Below are 23784 nucleotides of genomic sequence, written 5' to 3'. Positions count from 1 at the left end.
GGAAATTCCCCTCCAAGTCACTCACCATCCTGACTTGGAAATATATTGCAGTTCCTTCACTGTCGCTGGGTCAAAATACTGGAACTCCCTAACAGCATTGTGGGTGTATGGACTGCAGTGGCTCAAGAAGGCAGCTCAACACCACCTTCTCAAGGGCAATTAGGGATAGGCAATAAATGCTGACCTGGCCAGCGAAGCCTATATCCCACAAATGAATTAAAAAATTCTGAATTTGTTCAGTAAATTTAGACATCACAAAAGCATGTAGTTACACTTAAGGATAAGAAATCAGTTACTTTTCATGCTTCTTTTCCAAACAAAATACTCTCTATTTTTAAAAATAGATACCCAGATGGAAGATGGTTACAGAAAACAAAATGTTTTCCACAGAGACAAAACGATAAACAATCTGTTAGCTTGCATAGTAAACATCTCTCAGCCATTGTGTTGGAAAATCCCTTGATCCTAAAGTCCCTTGATCCTATCTGCTGACGGGGATTAAAAGTGAGACGTGCAGGGAGGCATTGTGAAATGAGAAAGATGCAAAGGCAGAAGCTCTCCTATTTAAGTCAACTATGATGACCACTGTGGGCTAAAAGGGATGTTTTCTTCTCATGTGTTTGGTGAAAATTAGATATACTGATTAAGTGAGCCCAGACATAATAGATTTTTTGAATTTTAACTTTTTGTGAAATAAAACAGCTTAACAACTTGTTTCTGGCCTTGTCTCGCTCTAAATGTTTGCTCTGTCTGCCTTCAGAGAGATGAACCAAGTACAGGTGGAAAAAAAAATCAGGTTCAGGTCACAAGGGGGTTATTAATGTTGCACCCTCAGGTTATAACATCAAAGGAATATATAGGGCAGCATGTGTCAACTTTCATCGAAAGCAAGATTCTCATGTTGCTGATGGAAAGCAACCTATGCCACTCAATCCAGAAATTTGGTCACAGCAGATCAAATTTATAACATTTTTCAGCTTGGTTTGGGTGTCAGAACTTGTTATGTGTAAAATGAACATTTTTGTAACAATGGGCTGAATTTTTCTGTCGGCGAGCTGGGGGGCGGGGCCCGCTCGCCGATGTGGGATGACAACAGGGGTTCCCCCGACATCATCCCACACCATTTAAGTATTCAGGAAGGCGGACGGACTGCGTGATCAGCTGTCCGCCCGCCGACCTGTCAATGGCCAATTGAGGCCATTGAGAGGGTAGTTAAACCAATTAAAGTCCCTGCCCGTCCAACGTTAAGGCTGGTGGGCAGGCCAGGAGCCCGGGCGGGCTTCTGAAAAAACGTGAAACCTCATCCACTGGCGGGATGAGGTTTCATGTCTGTTTTAAAAAAGTTTAATAAACTTTTTGTGATATTTATTAGCATGTCCCATCTCGTGTGACATTGCCACATGATGGGGACATGTTAATAATTTTTTTATTTTTCTATTTTTAAAGTTTCAAACACTGTCAGTGCTCTCCCTGAGGCAGCACTTAGTCTCAGGGAGATGTGCGCTCTTACGCGCGCATGCGTGAAAGAGCACACTCTGACAGTTGGGGAATCCCTCCCCCTGGCGGCGGGGCCAGTTTCGGCAGCGGCGAGCAGCTGCCCGCCTGCCCTTCTGCCCAATATGTTTGAGTGGTGGTAGTCAATAGTTTATTTTACTGGAAGATCGAACCGTGGTCTAATCACATATGTATGTTGCATTTTCTGGTTTAATTGACTGTTGGTAACCTGTTCTAACAATTATGTTCATTATTTCATCATGTTCATTTACTTAGGGAGTATTCAACTCCTTTTCCTTCTTTTTGCAGGGTGGTATTGATCAGAAAATGCCAGTAATAGTATCACGAGTGGCACCTGGAACACCAGTGAGTAGCTGTCTATAAAGTATTAAATGAAGAATATTTTCTCAGCAATGCTGGCACATGAAAAATCAGCTTGTGCAATTTAAATGATTTTCAAAGGAGATCACAGGTTCAATGCTTCCAAGGATGAGAGATTTCCAGCATTTGCCAGATATCCGACATCGGCGTCTTAGAAATCTGCCATTTTAGATATATGTTCCAACCTTGATGGGGTTCAAAAAAATTGCAACTCTGCAATCAGTGAGGGCAGACTCTGTACTGGGCTGGAACTGGAGTGAGGGTCTGTATTGAGCCAATTGTTGCTCTGGATGCACAAAGCTGTCTATAGGGGCTTGGATGGTGTAGAATTTGTAAGGTGCATCCAGGAGGGCTTCCTGAGACAATATGTAGATAGTCCAACTAGGGAAGGGGCAATACTGGACCTGGTATTAGGAAATGAACCCGGCCAGGTGGTTGAAGTTTCAGTAGGGGAGCATTTCGGGAAAAGTGACCATGATTCAGTAAGTTTCAAGGTACTGGTGGATAAGGATAACAGGAGTCCTCAGGTTAAGGTGCTTAATTGGGGAAGGCTAATTATAACAATATGAGGCAGGAACTGAGGAATCTAGACTGGAGGCGGATGTTTGAGGGCAAATCAACAACTGACATGTGGGGGGGCTTTCAAACGTCAGTTGATAAGAATTCAGGACCGACATGTTACTGCTAGGATGAAGGATAAGTATGGCAAGTTTCAGGAACCTTGGATAACGAAGGATATTGTGAGATTAGTCAAAAAGAAAAGGGAAGCATCCGTAAGGGCTAGAAGGCTGGGAACAGATGAAGCCCGTGGAGAATATAAAGAAAGTAGGAAAAAACTTAAGCAAGGAGTCAGGAGGGCTAAGAGGGGTCATGAAAAGTCATTGGCAACCAGGATTAAGGAAAATCCCAAGGCCTTTTATACGTATGTAAAAAGCAAGAGGGTAGCCAGGGAAAGGGTAGGCCCACTCAGGGACAGAGGTGGGAATGTGTGTGTGGAGCGAGAAGAAATGGGAGAGATACTAAATGAATACTTCTCATCAGTATTCACCAAAGAGAAGGACTTAGCGGTCGATTTGTCTAGGGAAGACTGTGTAGATAGCCTGGATCATGTTGAGATCAAAAAAGAGGTGTTAAACGCCTTGAAGAATATTAAGGTGGATAAGTCCCCCGGGCCAGATGGGATCTACCCCAGAGTACTGAGGGAGGCAAGGGAGGAGATTGCTGGGGCCTTGACAGAAACCTTTGTATCCTCACTGGCTACGGGTGAGGTCCCAGAGGACTGGAGAATGGCCAATGTTGTTCCATTGTTTAAGAAGGGTAGCAGGGATAATCCAGGAAATTACAGGCCGGTGAGCCTTACGTCAGTGGTAGGGAAATTATTGGAGAAGATTCTTCGTGACAGGATTTACTACCATTTGGAAGCAAATGGGCGTATTAGTGAGAGGCAGCATGGTTTTGTGAAGAGGAGGTCGTGTCTCACTACCTTCATCGAGTTTTTCGAGGAAGTGACAAAGATGGTCGACGATGGAAGGGCAGTGGATGTTATATACATGGATTTCAGTAAGGCCTTTGACAAGGTTCCTCATGGCAGACTGGTACAGAAGGTAAAATCGCATGGGATCAGAGGTGAGCTGGCAAGATGAATACTGAATTGGCTTGGTCATAGAAGACAGAGGGTAGCAGTGGAAGGGTGCTTTTCTGAATGGAGAGCTGTGACTAGTGGAGTTCCGCAGGGATCAGTGCTGGGACCTTTGCTGTTTGTAGTATACATAAATGATTTGGAGGAAAATGTAACTGGGCTAATTAGTAAGTTTGCAGACGACACTAAGGTTGGAGGAGTTGCAGATAGTGAAGAGGATTGTCAAAGGATATAACAGGATGTAGATCGGTTGGAGACTTGGGCAGAGAAATGGCAGATGGAGTTTAATCCGGACAAATACGAGTTAATACATTTTGGAAGGTCTAATACAGGTAGGAATTATACAGTAAGTGGCAGAATCCTTAAGTGCATCGATGGGCAGAGGGATCTGGGTGTACAGGTCCATAGGTCACTGAAAGTGGCAACGCAGGTGGATAAGGTAGTCAGGAAGGCACATGGCATGCTTGCCTTCATCGGCAGAGGTATTGAGTATAAAAGCTGGGAAGTCATGCTGCAGCTGTATAGAACCTTGATTAGGCCACACTTGGAATATTGCATGCAATTCTGATCGCCACATTACCAGAAGGATATGGAGGCGTTGGAGAGAGTGCAGAGGAGGTTTACCAGGATGCTGACTGGTCTGGAGGTTATTAGCTATGAGGAGAGGTTGAAGAAACTCGGATTCTTCTCACTAGAGTGACGGAGATTGAGGTGCGACTTGATAGAAGTTTACAAAATTATGAGTGGCATGGACAGAGTAGATAGTCAGAAGCTTTTTCCCAGGATGGAAGAGTCAATTACTAGGGGATATAGATTTATGGTGAGAGGAGAAAACTTTAGAGGAGATGTGCGGGGCAAGTTTTTTTACGCAGTAGGTAGTGAGTGTCTGGAATTCGCTGCCAGAGGAGGTGGTGGAAGCAGGTACGATAGTGGTGTTTAAGAGGCAGCTTGACAAATACATGAATAGGATGGGAATAGAGGAATATGGACCCCGGAAGTGCAAAATGTTTTAGTTGGACAGGCAATATGATCGGCACAGGCTTGGAGGGCCGAAGGGCCTGTTCCTGTGCTGTACTTTTTTTTGTTCTTTGTTCTATATTCTATATTCGAGAATGAAAACATTCTTTAGATTTTAATGGCATCACCTGGGGACCCTTCTCCAGGTTTAAGGGGATCCCATACAATCTTTTGAGCACAGGATTCTGATCAGCCTGAGTCTCCATTAGCCTGCCAAATTTTGTGGTGTGGGGAATGGTGAGGGAGTATTGGAGCCTGACTCTCTCTAGGGTATGGGAGGCCTGCATTGTGATGGGGGTTGGCGGGTGAGGAGGGAGTAGTGAAGCCTGAGCTTGATACAGAATATGAGTTCTTCATTGAATATTTTTTTTCATTCACAGAATGTGGGCTTCGCTGGCTGGGTCAGCATTTATTGCCCATCCCTATTTGCCCTTGAGAAGGTGGTAGTGAACTTCCTTCTTGACCTGCTGCAGTCCATGTGGTGTAGGTACACACACAGTGCTTTTAGGAAGGGAGTTCCGAATGCGAGTTCTTGCAAAATAGGATAAAACTGACAAGCAAGGGACATGCTTTGACTCAGTACAACTAGCTACCCAGGAAAGAGAGCAGCAGAGCAGAAGTGTCGGTGGATTATAGTGAATTGGCGGTGATTTTCAATCATGGTGACTTGATCATAGAGGGGCCTGTGAAGCCCCATGAAGCTTGGTGTTGCTACAAGGCTGTGGGAAAGGCCAGACTACCAAGTGAGTCAGTTTGGGAAAGGGCGGTTGTGAAGAGAGGCGGCTGAGAAGTGGGTGAGTGGGATGGGGGTGAGGAAGGTTGGGAAGAGGGGCCACTGATTGAGTGGGGGGAAGAATGTTGGGATGAGAGGCATGTGTGTTCAGAGGGAGAGGGGCCAATTACATTGTGTATTGGGATCGAGGGATGAGGGGCTTCACTGAGCTTCCTATCAACAGGAAATATGGCTGAAACCTAGAGTATATAAAATAAAATTTTTACAAAGAACTTTAAAAACAGATTTTTATATCTGTATAATGTATCGATGTATCTGGGTTCACGTTACTTCGAGTTTCTTTCTCTGTATTCATTCATGGATGTGGGCATTGCTGGCAAGGCCAGCATTTGTTGCCCATCCCTATTGCCCTTGAGAAGGTCGTGGTGAGTTAAAATGGGGTCACATTGGAAAATCGTTTGCAAAACACTGCCGTAGTCCTTTGCATCGCTTTGTGTCCAGAAAAGCCATGTCCTGTTTTCAGTTTGGACTTCATCCTGTATTACATGCACTAGCTGCATTGAATGCTGAAATGCTGGGGTCACTTTGGTAATTTGATACAAATGCATGGGTCCACTGTCTTGATGGTAATAGAAGGTAAACTAATGGCCTGTAGCTTCCGAGTTTTCCAGCAAGGGATTTTGCAGGTACCCCAAAGATGCAAAAAGCTCAGAAGCCATTAGTTTACCTTCTATTACCATCAAGGCAGTGGACCCATGCTTTTGTATCAAATTACCAAAGTGACCCCAGCATTGCAGCATTCAGAATTCCGCTGGGAAGTACTCAGATAAGGGTTCGCACAGCAATTGTCCAGAAGTGCATACTTCCTCTGGACAATTGCGCTGCGCTGGGAACCATCCAGAAATGTGGTTTAAATCGCAAACTTCAGATGGTTCCACCAGGGTTATACCAGTAGTTACTCAGAAAAAGTTAGAACTTCTTCTAACTCCCGAGTAACTATCATAAAGACGCAGACCGACCCCACGGGAATGCCCCCACCCTCGCCCCTCCCAACCCCTCCAACACCACCTACCCTCCCCCCAGCCCTGACCCTCTGACAACTCCAGCCCCCTGACCTCTGACACCCACCCCTCCTACCTTTGACTGACCTACGCCTCAGACCTCAGAACCCCCACTCCAAACAGAATCCCGACCCCCCCCTCCCCCACCAGACCTCTGACCGACACAACACCCCAGAACCCACCTTCCACTTACCTTAGACACTTACCTCCCCCCTGGCCTGTCAATTTCCCTGGCCATTTAAACTTTGTGGCCTCCTTGAATCCGCTGGAGCTCGACTTTACTAGAACCTGCGAGGACACTTTCATTGCAGGCCCCAAGCAGCTCCAGCGAACAGAAGTGTCAATGTAATTTTCAAGACCAGTTAAGTGTGCATTTTATTTCTTCTAATTCCTGCAGGCCAGCACTTTCTGACGCTAGTCGGAAGTTACGGCTCAATGTTTCGACTCGCACACAATCTAATAATTCCATCCATTTGAAGTGGCCTTAGAAGCATTCGCATTCACTACAGATTGTAAGAAGTGCTGTAATTACATAATTCCTGTCATAAAACCTTTTCGGACCTTTTTGCCTTCGGCCACTCATCTCTGAATACTTCTGGACCTGATTTAAAGCAGGGAAAGAAACGGATTTTTCAGCTTGTAATTTTTTTTAAGGGAACTGGATATTAACACAATCCAGCTGTAATACTCTGAATAAATAATGTATATACTCATGTAAAAGTCAATCCCATGAGTTCTGCCCGAACAAAATGTGGTTTCCATATACCTTGTGCAAAAGCCGGCTGTACTTTCTCAGGGATCAAAGCCATAAAATTTCAGAACCAAAGAATAATCTCTGCAATCACATCAAAAACCTCAGTTCATTATTCATTTAAAAAATTACACCTACCATATTTCCTCCAGTTCCTACTGGTCAATTAAGGCAGGATGAATGTTGATCAATTTTGATTTTTGAAACATTTGATTTAAGTAATTTTAACTTGCTGAATTTCAAGCTGTGGAAAGCTACTGGGACATCTAAAAGGTTAGAGCAAAGTCACATGTAATTTCAGTTGGTGTGCAACTCAGTTTGTCGCTAAGTAGGAGTTCAGACTAATACTACATTTTTGTGGCACTTGGTAGTAGAGAGAACCCTTATAATAGCCTCTAATTACACAGAATAACATGGCTGATCTGTGTATCCAGGGACAGTGCCAGGTTGCATGTTTGTGGCACATTGTTGGGACCCAATCTAGGATGACGCTTCAGTGCAGTCCTGCGGGGATGTTGCATTATCAGAATTACTCTGTTTAAGATGAGATATGAAAAAGATATGTTTACCTCTTCAGGGGGAATGTAAAAGATCCCATTTTACAAAGCTGGGCAGAGAGTTTGGATGTTTTATCCAACATTTTTTCCCTCATCCAAAATCACCTAAATATGTCATCTGGTCATTCATCTCAGTGCTATTTGTGAGACTCTTGCTGTGGAGAAATTAGTTAATACATTTAATAAGTTACTACAAAAGTTGCTATGAAGCTCTTTGGGCCATCTTGGAAGTTTTGAAAGTGGTATATGAGCACATGTTTTTTACTATCTGTAGATTTGAGCAAATATTCAGATATTTTTAGGCATGCTCTTATGGACCAGTAGTGGTCCATAATTTTGTTTTGTCTCCTATTGGTAGGAGCTGAAGAATTCCACATTGGATTCTGGCTCAGTAAATTTGTAAGAACTGAGTGTAATTTCACGAATATGTAGATGTTGCTGAAATTAATGTCTGCTATAAAACTTCTAACTTTAAAAAAAATTAGATTGTGTGATGTTTTCACTATAGAATGCAGCAATTTTAAAACTCTGATTTAAATGGCTGTGGAGATTTTAGACATCTTTTATTTTATAATCTGCAGGCTGACACTTGTGTTCCACGACTCAATGAAGGCGATCAGGTTGTACTGATTAATGGTAGGGATATATCAGACTACACCCATGACCAAGTTGTTACGTTCATCAAAGCCAGCTGCGAGATTCGCTCTGAAGAACTAATATTATTAGTTCGACCCAATGGTAAGTGTAGGTCTTCATTTGCTTTGCAAATAACAAAGTAACTATTATTCAAGCTCAAGAGCTTTTTTTATCTAGCACGCTTAGCTGGGCTACCTGAATCCAATTTCCTGAGTGGTATATTGCACTGTTTTTAAATTCATTCTCTAATTGTGAGAATTTGTTTTGTCTTCTCAAGCTGTTTATGACGTTGTAGAAGAGAAGGCAGAAAGTGAACCTGATTTTCAGTACATTCCGGAGAAATCTCCTCTGGATGTAATCCATCAGGATGACGATGCCTTAAGTGAGTCAATGATACATTTACGAGATGGTCTGGAGACTGGAACTATTCTTGCACAGTTTGATGTGAGCATTTTATCTTTTTTTTTTAAAAACTGCACGAAATTGCATAATTTAATCAAAGTATAAACAAGTATCATTTTACAGGCTTGCTTTTTTTATTCATTCATGGGATGTGAGCAAGGCCAGCATTTATTGCCAATTTCTAATTGCCCTTGAGAAGGTGGTGGTGAGTTCCCTTCTTGAACTGCTGCAATCCACGTGATGTAGGTACATCCACAGTTCTGTTAGCCAGAGAATTCCAGGATTCTGATTCAATAATGGACAAAGGAATGGCAGTATATTTCCAAGGCAGGGTGGTGCATGACTTGGAGGGGAAGTTGGAGCTGGTTGTGTTTCCATGTGCCTGCTGCCCTTGTTGTTCTCGGAAGTAAAGATTGGGCTTTGGAAAATACTGTTGAAGAAATACTGTTGAGTTATTCATCTTGTAGATGGTACATACTGTAGTCATGATGCGCTGGTAATGGAAGAAGTGAATGCTTCAGGTGGTGGATGGGTGCCAATCAAGCCAGTTGCTTTGTCCTGGTTGGTGTCGGGTTTCTTGAGTGTTGTTGGAGCTGCACTCATCCAGGCACATGGAAAATATTCCATCACATTCCTGGCTTGTGCCTTGTAGATGGTAGAAATACTTCGGGGAGGAGAGTAACTCTCAGAATATCCAGCCTCTGATCTGCATGTTTAGCCATGGTACTTTGTGACTGGTCCAGTTTCTAATGATGATGGCCAGGATGATTTTGTTTGGGAGTTTCAGTAATGGTAATGCTGTTGAACATCCTTACTTGTATAAGTCATATAGCATTGAGCAAGTAACACATTATCCCTTGATCAACAACTAACCACAGTACTCATGTTAGTTTATAGGAGTAATGCGCATTCATTATTTTAGAATCATAGAATGATACAGCACAGAAGGAGGCCATTCAGACCATCATGTCTTTGGTAGTGTTATCCAATTAACTTCATTACCCTGCTCTTCCCCCTAACCATGTATTTGTTTTCCCTTCAAGTATTTATCCAATTCCCATATGAATGTTAGTATTGAACCACAGAATTGTTACGGTGCAGAAGGTGGCCATTTGACCCATCTTGTCTGCACCGGCTCTCCAAATGCGCATTATGACTCAGTGCCATTCTTCTGCCTTTTCCCCGTAACTCTGCACATTGTTTCTGTTTAAATAATCATCTAATGCCCACTTGAATGCCTCGATTGAATCTGCCTCCACCACACTTCAGGCAGTGCTTCCCACACCCGAACCACTCGCTGTGTGAAAACGTTTTTTCTCGCATCTTCTTTTGCAAATCACTTCAAACCTATACCCTCTCATTCTCGATCCTTTTATGAGTGAGAACACTTTCTCCCTATCTACTCTGTCCAGCCCCCTCATGATTTTGAACACCTCTATCAAATCTCCTCTTAGCCTTCTCCTATCCAAGGAGGGCAGCCTCAAATCCTCCAATCTGTTTTCATAACTGAAGTTCCTCATCCTTGAAGCCATTTTTGTAAACCTCTTCTGCATGCTCTCCAATGCGTTCACATCTCCCTAAAGTGTGGCACCCAGAACTGTACACAATATTCCAGCTGATGTCTAACTCGTATCCTATACAAGTTCAACACAATCTCCTTGCTCTTGTACTCTCTGCCCCTATCAATAAAGCCTAGGATACTGTATGCTTCATAACTGTTCTCTCCACCTGCCCTGCCACCTTTAATGACTTATGACACCCAGGTCCTTCTGCTCCTGCACACTCTTGAGTTGTACCCCTTATTTATATTGTGTCTCCATGTTCTTCCTACAAAAAAGAATCATCTCACATTTTTCTGCATTGAACTTCATCTGCCACCTATCTGCCCACTCCATCAACTTGTTTATGTCCTTTTGAATTTCGACATTGTCCTCCTCACAGTTTACAATGCTTCCAAGCATCAGAATCTGCTTCCCCCATTCTTTCAAGCAATGTACTCCAGATCATCACAGTTCTTTTTTAAAACAATTTGTTTCCTTGTGTCATCTCTGGTCCTTTGGTGCAGATTTTAAATCTGTGGCATGTGGTTACTAACCCTTCTGCTGCTGGAAACAAATTCTCTTTATTCTATTAAAACTATTCATGATTTTGAAAACCTTTATCAATTCTCCCCTTGATCTTCTCTGCTCAAAAGAGAACACCCCCAGCTTTTTCAATTTTCCATGAGCACTTTTTCAATACTGCAGAGATTTTAGTGGTTAAGCTTAAAATTGGCTTGATATGAATATCTGAGTAAAAGACACTAGAATTTTTATCATTTGATAGAATACATATAATTATAACTGAGATAACATTGTGGACATCAAAGCAATATTCTCTTTGTGATGATTCAATTACACTCTAGTTTTATCAAAGAAAGACGCCAACATGTGACATTTAAAAGATAAATCATCAGATGGCAGTTGAAATAAACAATCTGATAGGAAAACAAAGTGATCAGAGTGTAGCCAATAATCCTGAAGGAAGATATGGATGTGTCAAAAAAAGACTGGCAAGATATAGGACTAGCAAAACCATGGTAACAGTCGTCGCGGATGGTGTCCTAGCATGTATGACCATTGCCCAGATCGGCTAGAAGTGAAAGTGATTTCCTGACTGCCTGCTTATTTCCCTTTTGAAGTAAAGAGTGACTGGCCATCCTTATGATAGCATTTCTATTCAGATGATTACAATGGGATACAATTAAAGTTTAGTTAATTTCACATTTGTTTGCATGGTGTCCTGTCTGTCACACATGTTTCTATGATAAATATTACATAATATAGAGTGTGTGATACAGTGCACTTTTTATAAACTTGCCATTGAAAGAAGATCTTTTTGCTGTTTCCTGTTATGATGAGGTAGTGGAAGAATTAAATAAGCTCTTGCCTATTTGTTTTAATGAATGTGAATTTGGATCTTCATTGTCACATTATTTGATACCAGTATTGTGAAAGTACTCATATAACTGAAGTCCCTCATCCCTGTACTGTTCTAGTAAATGTCTTCTGCCCCCTTATTTAGTAGTAACTATAGATTTATAAGGACTATGAATAATAGCTTTCTTGGTGATGTGGAAGCCATGCTTGGAATACCTGCCATTTGCATTGGTGAGCAAAGATGTTGGTCCATTGGTAACAAACTTGTAAAAACTATCAAATTCATTAGGGACTTGGCTACCTGCTCAGTGTATTTTGCAGACATGTATAAGTAACTGCAGTTTTGCCAAACAAATATCTGACTCTCATATTGATATGCCACAAAGGACTGTAAAGTGAGTTCATGCCATGATTCTTTGAACAGCATGTTCCCAGTTCCGAATGCCCTGTGATACATCATGTTGCTGTGTGCACTTCTATTGTTAAGTCATAAACCATATGAGTGACAGAATAGGGGCAAGTTACATGGCTATTCTTGGCTTAACAGATCCAAAGGCAAGAAAATGGGTAAAACAAAAAGGAACTATTCCTTGGCGCTGTTACTATTTCAGCTCACTTACATCAATGGCCAAATAAATTGTTATGTAGTGCCTTATCATTATATTTTCTTGTAACAATACACCCAATTAATTTTCTGGACTGCAATGACTCTTTCTGCACAGACAGATGCATCATCCATCTGTAGTAGCAATATCCCTTCAATAGCAGTGAAGTGAATAACCAATTAATCTGTTATTACGGTGGCATTGGCTGAGAGAAAAACACCAGAATTCTCCTCTTCAAATTGTACCATGGAATCTTTAACATTCACCTGAATAGGCAGACAGAATAGTAATGTCTCATCCTGATGTAGTCGCCTTGGAAATGCAGCATTTCAAGTTGTCAGAAATTGGTGCAGGGAAGAAAAGGGAAAGCTATTTTTTAAAAAGTGATTGAAAGAGTGTACACACTGAACAATTTTCACTAAATGTCAAGTTGACCTAATTGCTAGAATTGTCTTAAATGTTTACCAAAGCTCTTGGATAACCAAATATAAGTCAATGTAAGCATTGTATTTTTGAAACAATCAAGCTGAGCGTATGTACAATGAGCTACTTGTATAATTAGTTAACATCTCCATTATTGTTGAATCAGAATGGTAGAAGATGAATTAGATGGATCTTGATCTTCTTGGGCCAATCAATTCTTTTGTCATATTTGTTGAAGGTTAAACTTTTTTTTTCTTCTTAGCAACTGTATAGAAAAAAGCCTGGTATGACGATGTCATGTGCCAAGTTACCTCTCAACATTTCCAAAAACAGATATAGAGACATCTCACCTTGTAAGTATAGTTTGCTTTATTTTCATTTTATGCCACCAGTGCAGCTGAGGAATTTATAATCTGCAAGATCTTGCAACAGAGAAGCTTTTCTGTTTGGGGATTGTGCCACAATCTCTGTTTATTTTGTAATCTCCAAGGGAAACAAAGGACTTCTGTTCTGAACCATGCCTGTTAACCTCTTCAAAAATCTCCCAGAATTTCTGATCCCAGCACTATTTACGCAAGGGAAAGTCATTCTTCTAAGTACAAGTGTTTCTTAGAAAATGCAGTGTACTTCATGTCTTCGATTGAGTAAAGTTACAGTACATCATGTGAAATGTTATTAAATTTGGATGAACAATGCTGTTTTTCAGTATTTTGTTCTTGTTTTGAATTTGTATTTCATAGGGTGCTGTTATGATCCCAGACCAGAGCCCCAAATTTTGTTACAGTTCCATACAAGATCCCCAAATTCACAGAATCACAGTATTCTAAGAGTGTAGAAGGAAGCCATTGAGCCCGTCGTGTCTATGCCTGCTGTCTAAGCAATTCACTTATTCCCATTTTCCTGCCTTCTCCCTGTAACTCTGCACTTTCTTGCTTTTCAGATAACAGTTTAATTCCCTTTTGAATGCTTCGATTGACCCTGCCTCCACCACAATCTCAGGCAGTGCATTCCAGAGCTTAACCACTCGCTGCACGAAAAGTTTTTTTCTCATATCGCTTTTGTGAGTTATTTTAAATCTGTGTCCCCTCGTTCTCGATCCTTTCACAAGTGGGAACAGTTTCTCCCTATCTGCTCTGTCCAGGCCCCTCAAGATTTTGAATACTGTACCCCTATTAAATACCCTCTCGGCCGCCTTTTCTCCAAGGAAAGCAGTACTAACTTCTCCCTTCAGTCTTCTTTACTGAAGTTCCTCACCCCTGGAACCATTCTCATAAATCTTTTCTGCAATGTGTTCACATTCTTCCAGTGCAGTGCCCAGAACTGGATGCAATACTCCAGCTGAGGCCGAACTAGTGTCTTATACAAGTTCAACATAACCTCCTTAGAGTACTGTCCCTATTAACAAAGCCTAGAATGCTGTATGCTTTATTAACCACACTCTCAACCTGTCCTGCCACCTTCAATGTCTTGTGTGCATATACAGCCGTGTCCCTCTGTTCCTGCACCCCTTTTAGAATTCTGCTCGTTTTTTTTATTCGTTCATGGGATGTGGGGGTCGCTGGCTAGGCAAGTATTTATTGCCCATCCCGAATTGCCCTTGTTCAGAGGGCATTTAAGAGTCAACCACATTCCTGCGGGTCGGGAATCACATGTAGGTCAGACCAGGTAACGACAGCAGATTTCCTTCTCTAAAGGACATTAGTGAACCAGATGGGTTTTTTACAACAATTAGCAATGGTTTCATGGTCATCATTAGACTCATAATTCCAGGTTTTTATTGAACTCAAATTCCACCATCTGGCGTGGCGGGATTCGAACCCGGGTCCCCAGAGCACTACCTTGGGTCTCTGGATTACTAGTCCAATGACAACACCACTATGCCATTGCCTCCCATTTTATTTTATATTACCTCTCCATTTTCTTCCTATCAAAATGAATCACTTCACATTTCTCCGCGTTTAACTTCATCTGCCACCTGTCTGCCCATTCTACAAACTTGTCTATTTCCTTTTGAACTTTATGCTATCCTCCTCACACAAAACTTGCAAGCATTGTGAACAATCATCCACAAATGTTGAATTATGTGCTGTACATAAGGCCTAGGTCATTTCTATGTGTCAAAAAAAGCAAGGGCCCCAACACTGTCCCCTAGAGAGCTCCTCTGCAAGCCTTCATCCAGTTTGAGAAACATCCATTAACCACTACTCACTGTTTCCTGTCACTCAGCCAATTTCATATCCATGTTGCTATTGCTCCTTTTATTCCGTGAGTTATAACTTTGTTCACAGGCTTATTGTGCGGTACTCTATCAAACAAATGCCTTTTGGACTTCTGTGTACACCGCATCAACAGCATTGCCCTCATCAGCCTTCTCTGTTACTTCTTCAAAAATTCCAAGTTAGTTAAACATGATTTTCCCTTAAGAAATCCCTGCAGGCTTTCTTTAATTAATCCACATTTGTCCATGTGACTATTAATTTTGTCTCGAATTATTGTTTTTAGAAGTTTCCCCACCACCAAAGTTAAACTGATTAGCCTGTAGTTGCTCGTCTTGTCTTTGCACCCTTTTTTGAAACAAGGGTGTAAAATTTGTAATTCTTAAATCCTCTGGCACCACCCCTGAATTTAAGGAAGTCTGAAAAATTACAGCCTGTGCCTCTGCACTCTCTAGTGAGAGTGAACAGAATATGCTGGAAAAACTCAGGTCTGGCAGCATCTGTGCAGACGTTTTGAGTCCAATATGACTCTCCATATAACATATTTTGCCCTGAGTTGTTTCCTACCGCACACCTATGGTGTCACTAAGATTGCCTATTTGCAACTCCGTAACATGGTTCAGCATCCCACCTCAGCTCATCTATCGTTGAAACCCTCATCCATGCCTTTGTTACCTCTAGACTTGACTATTCCAATGCACTTTCTGACTAGCCTCCCATGTTCTACCTTCCATAAAAGTTGAGCTGTTCCAAAACTCTGCTGGTCATATCTTCCAGCTTGCACCAAATTCTATTCACCCATCACTTGTACTTGACCGACATTGGTTCCCAGTTAAACAACACCTCAACTTTATAATTCTTATCCTTGTTTTCAAATCCCTCTCTGGCCTTGCACGTCCCTATCTCTGTAATCTCCTACAATCTTACAGCTCTCCAAGCTGTCTGCGCTTGTCCAACCCTGACCTCTTGACCAACCCTGATGTTAATCGCTTCAGCTGCCTGGACCCTAAGCTCTGGAATCCCCCCTCTAAATTTCTCCCCTTCTACCACTCTTTCCTCCATTTAAGATGGTCCTCATAACTTGTCTTTCACCACACTTTTGGTCATCTGTACTCCTCTCTTTCTCTTCTTCAGAACTGGAGCAATTAACTATTTCTCTGAACAGATGCTGCCAGACCTGTTTCAGCACTTTTTATTTTTATTTCAGATTTCCAGCATCCACAGTGTTTTGATTTTGCATTAATACTCTTTAACCTGTTGTTTGAGACTAAATATTTTGTTTCTTACCTATTCCTTTATAAGGTCATTTTAAGCTCTTTGATCTAATACATCTTATTGCTCTTATTATTCAGTCTTGTCCACAATTTGCATAAATTTATTTTGCTTGTCCTTCCCAGATTTTCTCAATTCAAAAAGTTCCTTCACTACATTTCTACTGATCTTTTTGTAGTAGAGTAACTTAATTCAGTCCCACAATCATCACTTTAGTGCTCCTGTGCAACATTACAACCACTGTAGTGAAATTTATTGCAATGTGATTTGAAAGAAAAATCAATGCAATGCTGTAGTGCAGTCAGTTTGTTCTGTACAATATTGTGCATCTTTACATTATAAGTCAATATACTTGAGCATATTGCCTGTTCAAAGTTGAAAATTGCAAATAAGCCATAACGCTGCATTTTTGCCCATGTGTGATTGTATCTCTCAAGTTTTATCATGATATCCTGCCTATTGTAATGTGAATCGCCTCCAGCCCGTGACATAAACATTTGGTATTTCCTAATCACGATGTTGGATTATTTTCCTGCATTCACTGTAAATACTCCCATTATGTCAATTTGCCAACCTCTCTGTTTCTCTTGCAGATGATGCGACACGGGTTATTCTAAAGGGTACAGATGACTACATCAATGCAAATTATATAAATGTGAGTAGCACAGCGTGCATTTGCAATTGTATACTATATGGTATTCAGGTCCTGCGGTAAATATATCAATATGTTATAAGATTTAGTGATGTGTAATGAGGCAGATTTGATAAGGGAGCTTAAGGTGAAGGAACCCTTAGGAGGAAGTGACCGTAATATGATAGAATTTACCCTGCAATTTGAGAGGAAAAGGCTGGAATCAGATGTAACGGTATTACAGTTGAATAAAGGCAACTACAGAGGCATGAGGGAGGAGCTGGCCAGAAATAACTGGGAGATGAGCCTAGCAGGAAAGACAGTGGAACAGCAATGGCAGGAGTTTCTGAGACTAATTTGGGAGACACAGCAAAAATTCATCCCTAGGAAGAAGAAGCATACTAAAGGGAGGACAAGGCAACCATGGCTGACAAGGGAAATCAGGGACAGCATAAAAGCTAAAGAGAAAGGATACAATGCGGTGAAGAGCAGTGGGAAGCCAGGGGATTGGGAAGTCTACAAAGACCAACAGAGGACAACTAAAAAAGAAATAAGGAGGGAGAAGATTAAATATGAGGGTAAACTAGCCAGTAATATAAAAGAAGATTGCAAGAGTTTATTTAGGTATATAAAGGGTAAGAGAGAGGAAAAAGTGGACATTGAGCGGCTGGAAAATGACGCTGGAGAAGTAGTAGTGGGGAACAAAGAAATGGCGGAGGAACTGAATAGGTACTTTGCGTCAATCTTCACGGTGGAAGACACGAGTAACATCCCCAAAGTTCAAGAGAGTCGGGGGGACAGAGGTGAGTATGGTGGCCATTACCAAGGAGAAGGTGCTAGGAAAACTGAAAGGTCTGAAGGTGGATAAATCACCTGGGCCAGATGGATTACACCCCAGAGTTCTGAAGAGATAGTGGAGGCATTAGTGGTGGTCTTTCAGGAATCACTGGAGTCAGGGAGGGTCCCAGAGGACTGGAAAATCGCTAATGTAACCCCCCTGTTTAAGAAGGGAGTGAGGCAAAAGACAGGAAATTACAGGCCGATTAGCCTGACCTCGGTCGTTGGTAAGATTTTAGAGTCCATTATTAAGGATGAGATTTCAGAATACTTGGAAGTGTGTGATAAAATAGGGCAAAGTCAGCATGGTTTCATCAAGGGGAGGTCATGCCTGACAAATCTGTTAGAATTCTTTGAGGAGGTAATGAGTAGGTTAGACAAAGGAGAGCCAATGGATGTTATCTACTTGGACTTCCAGAAGGCCTTTGACAAGGTGCCACACAGGAGGCTGCTCAGTAAGATAAGAGCCCATGGTGTTAGAGGCAAGGTACTAGCGTGGATAGAAGATTGGCTGTCTGGCAGGAGGCAGAGTGTGGGGATAAGGGGGTCCTTCTCAGGATGGCGGCCGGTGACTAGTGGAGTTCCGCAGGGATCAGTGTTGGGACCACAACTTTTCACTTTATACATTAATGATCTAGATGAAGGAACTGAGGGCATCCTGGCTAAATTTGCAGATGATACAAAGATAGGTGGAAGGACAGGTAGTATTGAGGAGGCGGGGAGGCTGCAGAAGGATTTGGACAGGTTAGGAGAATGGGCAAAGAAGTGGCAGATGGAATACAACGTGGGGAAGTGTGAGGTCATGCACTTTGGTAGGAAGAATAGAGGCATGGACTATTTTCTAAACAGGGAGAGAATTCAGAAATCTGGAGTGCAAAGGGACTTGGGAGTCCTAGTCCAGGATTCTCTTAAGGTTAACTTGCAGGTTGAGTCGGTAGTTAGGAAGGCAAATGCAATGTTTGCATTTATTTCGAGAGGACTAGAATATAAAAGCAGAGATGTGCTGCTGAGGCTTTATAAGGCTCTGGTCAGACCACATTTAGAATATTGTGAGCAATTTTGGGCCCCATATCTCAGGAAGGATGTGCTGGCCCTGGAGAGGGTCCAGAGGAGGTTCACGAGAACGATCCCAGGAATGAAAGGCTTAACATATGAGGAATGTTTGAGGACTCTGGGTCTATACTCGATGGAGTTTAGAAGGATGAGGGGGGATCTGATTGAAACTTACAGAATACTGAAAGGCCTGGATAGAGTGGACGTGGGGAAGATGTTTCCATTAGTAGGAGAGACTAGGACCCGAGGGCACAGCCTCAGAGTAAAGGGAAGACCTTTTAGAACAGAGATGAGGAGAAACTTCTTTAGCCAGAGAGTGGTGAATCTATGGAATTTATTGCCACAGAAGGCTGTGGAGGCCAGGTCATTGAGTGTATTTAAGACCGAGATAGATAGGTTCTTGATTGGTATGGGGATCAAAGGTTACGGGGAGAAGGCGGGAGAATGGGGTTGAGAAACTTATCAGCCATGATTGAATGGCGGAGCAGACTCGATGGGCCAAATGGCCTATTTTCTGCTCCTATGTCTTATGGTCTTATAGTGTCCACTTAGTGCATAAACTATATAAAAACTCTGTCAAAACTTGAGGCACCAGTATGGAGTTCTGTCTCATTGTTTGTAATACCATTTTTGAAGTTCAACATAGATATTAGATTAACTGTAAGAGATTTTGGACAAAGAACAGGGGAACCTTTCTTTTATACCAAGTGTTAAGAGGATATGGAATGTGTTATCAAAGTTGGTGATTGAAGCAGAATGTACACATATCAGTATTTAAGAATAAGTTAGATGGATAGTTAAAGGAAAGGGGAACAAAGGAAAAGGAAAACCCCATAACATGGGGTTATGACTGCTGTTCATCTGGAGGATGAACACCAACATAAACTGTTTGGACTGAACAGCCTGTTTCTGCATTGTAGTTTCTGTGTGATACTGTTAACTTTTAAACTCTTTATTCAGTCCAAACATTTTGTTAAAATTAACTTCCTCATGATTTGGGTTCTTGGAGCACAAGGCAAATTTGTGTTACACAACCAGTTTCTCCCAGCAATCGGAGTTGTACCCATCAGTGCAATTTTTGATCATTGCATGCCTCCTGTGTGCAGATCTATGGGAGTGACACTACCATCTTGCTAAATATTAACTAAAGGCAGCTGACTGGTTAATATTGGATTGGGCCATAGATAATTGTGTTGACCCTATGACTTTAGAAACAAAAGAGAATGCTTAATTTGTTGACTTGACTTCCATTGTAGATGTCTTATTGCCTTGTGCTGATAAACTTACCCATATTTCCTTCATGCACTGATGCAAGCTTTAAAGTTAAATATGCACAGACACTGCTACCATATACTACTAGCTGAAAGCTGGATACTGCTTATGTATCTTAAAGCTAAAGTGTCCCTAAGTTTTCATTTTTCGAGAACAAACCATTTCACAGTAGCTTAAGCACAATAATCAAGTCTGGCACCAGAGCAGTACTGAAGGAGTGCTGCGCTATTAGAAGTGTTGTCTGCGGTTGAGACTTTAAACCAAGGCCCTGCATGCCCCTCGGGTCGATATAGACGATTCCATGACATTATTTCAAAGAAGAGCAGTGGAATTATCCCCAGTGTCCTGACAAATATTCATCCCTCAATCAACATCGCAAAAACAGATTACCATGTAATTACCACATTACTGTTTGTGGAAGCTTGGTGTGTGCAAATTGGCTGCCATGTTTCCAATATTGCAACAGTGACTACACTTCCAAAGTACTTCATTGCCTGTAAAGCACATTAAAATGTTTAGTGGTCCTGAAAGGTGGTATACAAATTCCAGTGTTTTTTGTGTTCCTGAGAAAAAGCTTTAAATTTTGCTTTCATTCTTAGCCCACCAATAATTTAAAGTATAGTTGTGATCATATTTTGTTGTGCTCCTTTTGTCATTATAGCTGTAATTTTTATGCATTTGCACTGCAAGTGATTTACAGCAATTTATAGGCTATTGGGGGTTTTTATTTGTTCATGGGATGTGGATGTTGATGACAAGGACAGCAATGATTGCACATCCCTAATTGACCTTAAGAAGATGCTGGTTAGCCATCTTCTTGAACAGCTGTAGTCCATGTGGTGTAGGTACACCAACAGTGCTGTTAGGGAGGGAGTTCCAGGATTTTGACCCAGTGACAGTGAAGGAATGGTGATATATTTCCAAGTCAGGATGGTGAGTGACTTGGAGGGGAACTTACAGGTGGTGGTGTTCCCATCTATCTATTGCCCTTGTCCTTCTAGATGGTAGTCGTCGTGGGTTTGAAAGGTACTATCTAAGGAGGCTTGGTGAGTTCCTGCAGTGCATCTTGTAGGTGGTACACACTGCTGCCACTGTGCGTCGGTTTTAGAGGGAGTGAATGTTTGTGGATGGGTGCCAATCAAGCTGGCTGCTTCGTCCTGGATGGTGTCAAGCTGCTTGAGTGTTGTTGGAGCTGCACTCATCTAGGCAAATGGAGAGTGTTCCACCACACTCCTCACTTGTGCCTTGTAGATGGTGGATAGGCTTTGGGGAGTCAGGAGGTGAGTTACTCGCCGCTGGATTCCAAGCCTCTGACCTGTTCTTATAGCCACAGTATTTATATGATTAATCCAATTCAGTTTCTGGTTGTGGTGTTCCCATGCTTTTCCTGCCCTTGTCCTTCTTGGTGGTAGAGGTTGCAGGTTTCGAAAATGCTCTTGAAGGAGGTAGTGCATTCTGTAGATGGTATACACTGCTGCTACTGTGCGCCAGTAGTATATGGAGTGAATGTTTAAAGTAGTGGATGGGGTGCGGATCAAGAGGGCTGCTTTGGCTTGGATAGTGTTGAGCTCCTTGATTATTGGAGCTGTGCTCATCTGGACAACTGAATCGGCTTTAGGGAGTCGGGAGGTGATTTACTGGCCACAGATTTCCCAGCCTCTGATTTGTTCTTGTAGCCACAGTGTTTATATGACTGGGCCAGTTAAGTTTTTGGTCAGTGGTAACCCCCAGAATGTTGATGGTGGGTATACAGCAATGGTAATGCTGTTGAACATCAGGGGCTGTGATTAGATTCCCACTTGTTGAGAATGGTCATTTTCTGGCACCTGTGTGGCGTGAATATTACCTGCCTATCAGCCCCAACCTGGAATGGTTTCCAGGTCTTGCTGCATGTGGTCACGGACTGCTTCATTACCTGAGGACGGGCGTATGGTACTGAAAACTGCAATCATTAGTGAACATCCCCACTTCTGAAGCAACTGATGAAAGTTCAGCCGAAGAGATTACCCTGAGAAATCCTGCAGCAATGCGCTGAGGCTGATATGATTGGCCTCTAACAATCTCAACCATCTTCCCTTGTGCTAGATATGGCTCCATGATCTACGCTCAGCGAAATGCTGCCTTAATGTCGAGGACAATCACTCTCGCTTCACCTCTGGAATTCAGCTCTTTTGTCCATGTTTGGACCAAGGCTGTAATGGGATCTGGTGCTGTGTGACCATGGCAGAACCCACCTGTGCTCTGGAGGCTGGGGAAGCACACTATAATGAGCGTTATTACTGTTTGCTCGACTGCTAATAAGTTTCTGTGATTTTCTGATATCTGATTTTCCCAGATACATAGATAAGCGTATAGTTATGATGAGTATATATTCTTGAAAATTAGAAGTTTAACATCTTAAGTTCTATTTTCATCAATATTTGGAACATAGATGACAAACCTTTTGATTTTCTTACTGTAAGTTTCCTTAATTTTGTGTTTAATTGTATTAATTATCTCCATTTTACTTTATTATAATGAGATTTCTTGATTTTCTGCACCTCTGTCCCCTGAACTCTTCTAACTCCCCTAACTCCAGGCTTCATTTGGCTCAAACTTCCCAAGGTTCTGCTTGTGACTACCTGCTGTGAGGAGCAGGTAGAATTGACGATCTGAGAATGAGATGTATCTAAAACCAGGAGCCAGCTATATACATTTTAAAGCTGCGAAATTCAAAGAACTGATGTGAAAACTGGAACAAATAGCTTGGGTTGTATAGCTAGACAACACTTCAATAGAGGGCAAATGAAACACCTTTAAAGGTATAATGTTGATAGGTTGGTGGATTTATAATCTGGAACCATGGTATCTCTGGCTTCCTGAAATTAAACTTTGCAAATTTGTTCCAATTGTCTGTTAAATGACTGTGTAACAGCAAGTGCTTTAAATATACTAAAACAGAGAATAGATTAAGTAGTTACAGAACAGCAATTCCTATTTAGGAAGCAATCAAAATTTGTGAGACTTAGAAGTTACACATGGAAGTTAATGGTTTTTATATTTTTTGAAACCGAATTGACAAATTTGGACTTGAGGATTATAAAATTACAAAATTAAGCTATCTTAAGCAAGGAGTTGTTCAAATATCATTGTCAACTGTAATTTTCTTCCCTTTATATTTTGCAGATGGAAATCCCTTCTTCCAGTATAATAAATCGGTACATTGCTTGTCAGGGGCCTTTACCCAACACTTGTCCAGATTTTTGGCAAATGACTTGGGAGCAAGGATCCTCTCTAGTTGTCATGCTGACCACGCAAGTGGAGAGAGGCAGGGTAAGCAAAATACATAAGGATTGTTCTTGCACTAAATGAAAGATATAATTTGTGTTGTCCTGTGTAATCTTAACTATACATTTATGGGGAGATGGCATAGTGGAAATGTCACTGGACTAGTAATCCAGAGACCCAGGCTAATGCTCTGGGACAAGGATCCTAATCCCACCACAACAGCTGGTGGGATTTAAATTCAATTAATAAATATAAATTATAAAGTTAGTCTCAGTAATGGTGACCATAGAACGATCATCGATTGTTGTAAAAACTCATCTGATTCACTAATGTCCTTTAGGGACATTATATATCGGATATATAATTATTTGGACAGCCAAGGGCTGATTAAGGATAGTCAGCATGGCTTTGTTCGTGGTAGGTCATGTTTAACGAACCTTGTAGAGTTTTTCGAGGAGGTTACCAAGAAAGTAGATGAAGGAAAGGCTGTGGATGTTGTCTACGTGGACTTTAGTAAGGCCTTTGACAAGGTCCCACATGGGAGGTTAGTTCAGAAGGTTCAGACACTTGGTATCCATGGAGAGGTTGTAAACTGGATTCGAAATTGGCTGTGTGGGAG

The 23784-nt window shown here is 41.7% G+C and overlaps 1 protein-coding gene across 4 annotated transcripts in view; it reads left to right on the top strand.

The window, feature by feature from the left end:
• Nucleotides 1-23784, top strand: part of ptpn4a (protein tyrosine phosphatase non-receptor type 4a) — a 237294-nt gene that overhangs the window by 190274 nt on the left and 23236 nt on the right. For all 4 annotated transcript variants that reach the window (XR_013578008.1, XM_078552592.1, XM_078552590.1 and 1 more), the window contains 6 exons: nt 1804-1860; nt 8215-8371; nt 8547-8713; nt 12880-12970; nt 16699-16760; nt 23064-23210. Coding sequence is in view for 3 of the 4 variants with exons in the window: in XM_078552592.1 (XP_078408718.1) it covers nt 1804-1860; nt 8215-8371; nt 8547-8713; nt 12880-12970; nt 16699-16760; nt 23064-23210 (681 nt within the window). In the remaining variant the exon portion in view is untranslated. The remainder of the gene's footprint in view (nt 1-1803; nt 1861-8214; nt 8372-8546; nt 8714-12879; nt 12971-16698; nt 16761-23063; nt 23211-23784) is intronic.

This window comes from Cetorhinus maximus, chromosome 11, assembly GCF_964194155.1.
Source record: "Cetorhinus maximus chromosome 11, sCetMax3.hap1.1, whole genome shotgun sequence".
Lineage (NCBI taxonomy): Eukaryota > Metazoa > Chordata > Chondrichthyes > Lamniformes > Cetorhinidae > Cetorhinus > Cetorhinus maximus.
The sequence above is the reverse complement of the archived record's forward strand: the minus strand, read 5'-3'. Positions and strand labels throughout refer to the sequence as shown.